This window comes from Acartia tonsa, chromosome 8 (genome assembly GCF_053477335.1).
Source record: "Acartia tonsa isolate MP-2025a chromosome 8, ASM5347733v1, whole genome shotgun sequence".
Taxonomy (NCBI): Eukaryota; Metazoa; Arthropoda; class Copepoda; order Calanoida; family Acartiidae; genus Acartia; species Acartia tonsa.
In genome coordinates, this window is record NC_137267.1 from 33342593 (window position 1) to 33349656 (window position 7064).

General features: G+C 37.1%; 1 protein-coding gene across 1 annotated transcript; it reads right to left on the minus strand.

Moving 5' to 3' along the window:
- Positions 1-2931: 2931 nt before the first annotated feature.
- LOC145326756 (calcium-activated chloride channel regulator 2-like) lies at positions 2932-6825 on the minus strand. Its single transcript, XM_080170157.1, has 2 exons — positions 6518-6825; positions 2932-6194 (listed from the first exon to the last, which is right to left on the minus strand). The coding sequence occupies exons 1-2, from the start codon at positions 6641-6643 to the stop codon at positions 3129-3131; spliced, it is 3192 nt and encodes a 1063-aa protein (XP_080026283.1). The 5' UTR covers positions 6644-6825; the 3' UTR covers positions 2932-3128.
- Positions 6826-7064: the final 239 nt, after the last annotated feature.

A 7064-nucleotide genomic window follows, 5' to 3' on the forward strand; every position in this document is an offset into this window, starting at 1 on the left:
TATTTTATATTTGTTTTAATTTTAACAACTCATAATTACAGTCAACGGCAGCCGTCACTGCTCATTGCGGCTGCAATGTTGCTAATGTTGGAATAATGTAAGGTTGTTGGTAAGGGGAAGATAGCTTAAAGCCATAAAAAGCACAGTCAAATCGGTTGAGTGGTTGGTTACCGAGATATTAAGCATGAGACAGACAGACACAGACTAGTTTGTATTATCCTTATACAAAAGTAACATAATATTTCTTTGTTTGTTTGTGTGTATGTTTGTCTGTACAAAATAAAATCTCGTTTACCACTGGACCGATATGGTTCTCCTTTACAATAAAGCTTCTTAAAGGTCTCCACCCCCTCCAAAGAAAAACTAGCCGCTAGTGTTGTTTAAAGATTTATTCATCTTAGGGAACAAATCACACATTATAAAATAATTATACATAAGAACAATTTTCATTAAAGTAATAAATCATACATTTAAATAAAAAAAACATGAATATTTTAAAGAATAATAAAAACATTAAACTAACTACACATTAATGTTAAACATTTGTTAATAATTAGTAAATTGTCACATCGACATAGGACCCAGGGGGGGCTGGGGTCAGGAATGAGCTAGGCGAACTCACAGTGGGCTATAGTGTGCACATACATATAGCATTCATCAGTATTTCTTAATTTAAATACTGGAAAACAATGTTAATGGTAAACATATACCAAAACAAATAATAATGTCTCCATGTTACTTTGCATGGGTGGACATATATAATAGAGATAATAATTATGATTATCAATGAGATAATAGATTTGTAGTTAAATACATTTATGTTATTCTTCAAGTAGATATGTTCTTTAAATTGATGTAGTCAAGATTCCACAGAAATAAAGATGGAGGAAAACCGTCTGCTTTGATGTAAATGAAGTTTACTATTGTCACTTTTTACACTATATACATGATCCACAAAGAAATATCAATGCTTCTCTCAGTGCTGAATTCTTTTGCAGTATTACCATGACTTTGAATTTGAAGAGGAAAGTGTCAGGAAATTGCAAGTCGTCGACAGCAAGACGCCAAAGCTTCAATTAAGAAACCCTTTATCCATAAAAATGGCTAGTGCCTGGCATGGATGTAGCCAAGAGATTAATACTGAAAGATCAGGAGTTCTGTCAAGAACAAATTAGTAACCTCTAACCTAATCTGTTTTAAATTCCAAGATATACCCATAGTGTGATATGTATTATAGAGATGCTGGGATTCAAATTTCACGCCAACTATTGCGCCTCGTCGGTCAAGCTGGAGAAGAAGAATGTGATGAAAGGGGGTTACTTCTGCAGAAAGGGTAGGGGGATTTTTCATCCCTACTTTCTCAGGAGGGAAACTAGGATTTTTTTTTTGTTGAAAATGATGAATTAGAACAAAAGCTGACGTTCATTGAATGGTTTTGGTATGTGGAAATTTCTTCTTGATGGTTTTAATATTCACACAACTCTATGCTTCACTGGGCTCTTATACATTTTTTCAACCCATTTCAATTTTGAGCTGACTGCATAAGACAAGCTGAAAAAATTCAACCCATCACAGGAGAAGTTCTGTAGGGTCCACACTCCACCACAGCTGCGACATAACTGACTAGCCGCTAGTAGATTGTTAAAGTAGCTGAGCAACTGCAGAGGAACATTCATAAATTATGATTGAAATGTATCAATTATACTCTTTTTTTTGAAATTTGACTCCAACATTGTTTGGATGTAATTCTATTTTTCATTAAAAATTATGACCTATCTATTCTATTCAAAAGCTTCACTACATTTCAACTATTTATGTATGTATGACGTATGCTTTTATTCTCTAGAGGGAGGGAGGTGTCTATCCCCTCCAAACGAAATTTGGAGTAGGCACCCCCCAAATGTTTGAAATATTATTCCCCCCAGAAAAAAAATACTTTGAAAAACCCATATTTAACCTCCACTGCCCAAAAAAAGCTTGGACTCCCTTTTTCTTGAGTGTTCTTTTTGAATTAATGGTGACAAACAGGCTGGCACTCAGTGAGGTATAGGGTTCGAGTTTGACTTACACTGTGTCACACTAGAGATGATTAAATTGAAACCTACCAATAGCTGCTGTATCAAACATGCTTAATAGAAAAAAACGTCACAGACTAACAATGTGCAATTAAAGAGTTAGTTGCCTGTTTGTTGTTATATTACCTTATGAAAAAGTTATAATGGACTAAATCCTATATAATGTCTTAGGCTAGCACTAGTTCCTTCGGAGGATAAAATCGGTATCAATCACTTGTATATATCTACTGTTTTTAACAATAATAAACTCTTTAAATGAATGCAATAAACTTTTCTTAGTTTTTAAATCAATTTACTAATGGATGTAAATTTCCTTGTTTTTCTACAACACATAAATCTACATTTTTAGAGCACAATTTTTTTCTTGAGAGGTATATTTAATTAGAAAACAAACTATTTATCCAACAAATTTTATGAATATTTAGAATATTGAATAGAATGAAAATAATATGCCATTGAACGAAAGAACTTATTGATGGATAAAAATATTTTAGTTAGATATGTTTGAAAGATGATCTAATGTAGCACATCTACCCTATAAGTCTTTTCATCGGTTGATTTTTTTACACTAACAAACTTAAATATAATCTAAGAATACAAAGAAAAGTATTACTTAATATGCAATGCATCCATTTTTAACCATTTAAAATGCTTCTCTACCATTTGAAATATTCACCGTTTTAAAAATTAAGTTAAGGATAATTATATCCATAAAATTATTTTTTTTAAATCAATAATTTATTATTCAAACGAGAATGATAAAATCAGACCTTAGTGCAGCTAAAATATTATTATTAGATAAGACGGATAAAGTAAATTATAGAACATCTTTTTTTAAAATAAAATAAAAAATATGTAATTTTTTTATAATTTATTAATTAATTGCAATCTATATCACAGCCACGAGTATAAAAATTATATTTAACAATAATTCGAATTTGGCTTTAAACATTTTGGTATAAATATAATCATTTATTATTAGTTTTAAGGCAAATATTGCCGATTTTTCACTGAATTGTTTTAGTCTAAATTGCACTATTTGAAATGTCTTTATTAGACTACACTTTCATGTCTTTTCTTTCTATAGAAGCTTGCTCTGCTAGCATCAGTGTACTGGCCGTTAAAATGGTCAGCAGTGGCGGGGGATGTAAACTGGTTCTGCTGATAATGGCCGTTGCTGGCCATATGATGAACTGGTACAGGTACACTTGGATCCATGACCGTGACCGGCAGCGACTGGTGCTGCTGGGTATAGACCTGTTGTCCCCTGGGACGGCTATTGCTGTTAGTTGCACCGCTGTAATACTGGAAACTCCTGGCCAGAACCTGGCTGGCATAATCATCTTGGGACATATTATCCTCCCAAACTGGATTAATATGCCCGGCGCCGCTGCCGACAGTTTGTTGGCTGCCGCCATCCACTGCTGTGCTCGCCTCGCCGCCAGATTCGGAAATAGAATCGTCTGTGCTTGTGGTTGGCCGCGAGTTGTTGCTAACTTCTTCGCAGTTGTTGATGTTGCCGCGTTTTGGTAGACTTCCTGCCGACATTAGCAGACCATGTGATCGGGCAGCGGCTGCGTTCAGTCCCATTGCTGGCATAGCGGCCTTGCCACTAGCCTCACTTCGCGGTAAAGACTCCAGCCAGCTATAAATACCACTTTCAGTCTCAGTTTTATCGGCGATTTTGGCGTGTGGGCTACCGTTAACGCCGTTTTCTGTAGGCTGAAAACCGGATTCATAAGTGTCATCATCTGGAATATAAGCAGATTTACCACCACGACGGGATTTGTGGATTAAAAATGCTACAATAAGCATGACACATAGAATTGCGCCGGCAACACAGCCACCAATAATGTACATATACTCAGTATCTAAAAGCCAGCTGGGTGACCGCAGGTGCAAATTATAGTCATCGTGTCCCAGTGCAGAATCTTCATAGTCAGGCTGCTCTGGAAGTGGTATAAAAACGGCGGCCAGGTTGCTGATTTTTCCTCTGTTGCCAGCATTGTCAATAGCTACAATGCCATAATACCAGGTCTCGCCAATCCACGGGACAGGTACTTGAACAACCTCCAGATTGCCGACTGGCTCTGGTTTATTTTCCAGGGGAATGACAAGTCCGTCTGAAGGAAAATTTTGGGTAGACAATGCCTCAGGGCTTGTATGGCATCTAATTTCATAACTTTGGGCTTGTCCCATGTTATAATCATCTCCAGGTGAGGTAAACTGAAGATTGACTGTTATTGTTTCATTATCAAAAAGATTATCAGATGTAGCAGTGAGATTATTATCCTCCTTGACACTATCAATAGGATCATACTGTTCTGTGATGGCAAGATCAACAATTCTGGAAGGTGAAATGATATCATGACCCTGTGGTACTCCGGTGCTAACATAGAAAGATGTAGCTGACACAAATCTTGTAAAAGTGCCAGTTGGACCAAGACTGTCTGTTTCAGTGCTGACAACACTTGCTAGGCCATTGTTATCATCAGCTGCAAGTCTTACAGTATAATATCCAGGTTGGGTAGAAAATTTAGTGACATAACCAGTATAAATACCATCTCCTTTAGCAACATCAGGGTAATGGCCATCAACTAGTAGAATTTCAGAATCAGTATCAGGACCAGTGATGAAAGCTTTAACATGTCCTGACAAAACTGGGGCTTCACCAAGGTAAAGCTTGGCAAGAACAGCAACAGGTTTAGATAGATCCTCAACAGGAGCAGCTAAACTAAGTCCTGATAACATGACATGATTGTCAATAGCTTCGTCAGTATATTTTACAATAACATCAACAGACATCCTATGCATAGCAAAGCTTGAGTCAGAATATAATTTAGCATGGTAGCTCCAGATTCCAGGTTTAGTTTTGCCAGCCAGGTGAACTTGTACTGAACCATCTTCATACTTGGGGAAAATATTCTTTTCATTTGAAGGATCCATAACCTCAAAATATTCAACACTTTCTTCGTTCTCAACAATAAGGGTGACAATAGCATCCTGATGACCAGTGCCAAGTTGGAAGGTGCCAGAAAATTCAAAAGCTTGATAGCTAGCCTCATGAATTTTAACAAGTTGTCTGGAATTGTCAACTTTGCTAACAATATCAATGATAACCTCATTGAGTTGAGCAACAGGGCTTCGAGCAGTGTCCTCCTGGATGGAATACACAGCGCCGCTACTTATGGCTGAACTGTAAAGTCCAGGATAGAGAATGCTGAACAATTTACCGCCAGAAATGGTAAAATCCTCAACCTTATCATTCTCATTGCTACCAGTGATGAGCAGAACAGTACCGGCGGCGGAGCCGGTCAAAACATCCTGTGCCAGTCGCAGGCCGCAGCTGATGCAAGCCACACTAACATCCTCAGTCCGGCGGGGAATGCGGCCGTGGATGCCTTCACGGTTTGCGACGGTTACAACAGTCGGTGGGAGTACCAAACTACCTTCGGCCGCACATGTAACGATGCTGATCATTGTTCCTTCTTGTAAGTTGGCAATAAAACGGTTCAGGGATCTTTTAATATTTCTCCAGCGCAGATTAAACTCCATCCTGTTGCTCTGATCCAAGACAAGCACATAATGATGTGTTTGTGCACGGGTAGCCAACACAAATTGCGGTTGCGTGTAGTTATTAGTTGTGTTGCTGTTGTTGGCAGCAAATTGTTTCCAAGAGTTGTTGTCAGTTATAACATCTGCAGGATATCTTCCCTCACAAAGTAGATCTTGTTTTTCAGAGATTTTTTGCTGGGTAGAATTATTTCTTGGTATTTCAAGTTCAGTTATGTTCTCCATAAACAATCCATATTTGTAGTTGGTTAGGGCTAGGGTTAGATCCTCATTTAATGATTCATTGGCAGTTAGGGCAGCAATGGGAACTTGAATTTGATACCCACTGACACCACATCCCCGAGGGTTAAGGGTTTCAATCTTGCTACCATAAGCTTGGACAACTAAATCTGCGTCTGACACTGCAGCAGGGCTGGGTGACTGGTCAGGGCTGTTGGCATCCACTGTACAGTGGCTCCAGGTTCCAGGTAGCTCCAGAATTACTTTGGTTGTGTCACAGTGGCCAATTGTGTGACATACTTCCTCTAAACTTTGGGACAGAGTGCTCTGAAATAAAAAATAAATGTCAGAAATAAAATTATTAATACATGTTTTTTTATGTCTGCAGATAATGTACAAATTAAAAATGTCAATATTAACATAAATATTTAAGAGGAAGTTTGTAGATTAAAAGATTAAAGAAAGCAACTAACCATGTAAATGTGAAAGGAGTAAACCAAATTTCATTTTTTGCCGTTGCATAGAAAAAAAAATAAAAGATAATGTTTAAAGCTAAAATATATTATTTTAAACATGTTTGTTTAGGGATACTATACTTTATACATTTAAATGACAGAAATGTTGAAGGCATCTTAAAGAATAAATATTACCTTTAAAATTTGAATAACTTCGGTACAATTCAAATTTGAAACCGAATCAGAAATCTTCACATTAAAATGTTTACTTCTAACAGAAGAAATCACTAAAAATATCAGCAAATTTGAAAACTTCGCCATTGTTTTATTATATTTTTTATCAAATCACTTTATCTTATATTTATTTTTAACATTTGGATAAATGTATTTTCATAAAACACATCTGATATTTCATGTGTAGACTGTTGGACTCATTTAACCCGACTGAATTGTGGTTTTGGTCTGTGTGTCCGTCTGTGACATTATGTCCGTGGTTGGAAACAATTTTACCGGTCCTCCGTAGTCTGGGACCCGGGAGGGTGGAGTAATTCCGAACACACACCCCCCTCCCCCATTGTTGATACACCCCTACACTCCTCCCCCCCCCCTCTCCTTTTTATTTTTGCAAAACAACCTGTAGTGTATACCTTCCCCTTTTTGTTTCTAAACCAGCATTTATATCTCCCCTCCCCCAATTTTTAGAAATTCCACCTTTATTTCTTTCCCATACCCCTTTTTTAGA

Excerpts from the sequence above, each read along its gene's own strand:
- LOC145326756 (XM_080170157.1), bottom strand. The coding sequence starts at position 6,643 with ATGGCGAAGTTTTCAAATTTGCTGATATTTTTAGTGATTTCTTCTGTT. Across the intron at positions 6,195-6,517 it reads AAGTTATTCAAATTTTAAAG|AGCACTCTGTCCCAAAGTTT; the intron begins GTAATATTTATT and ends TTTTTATTTCAG.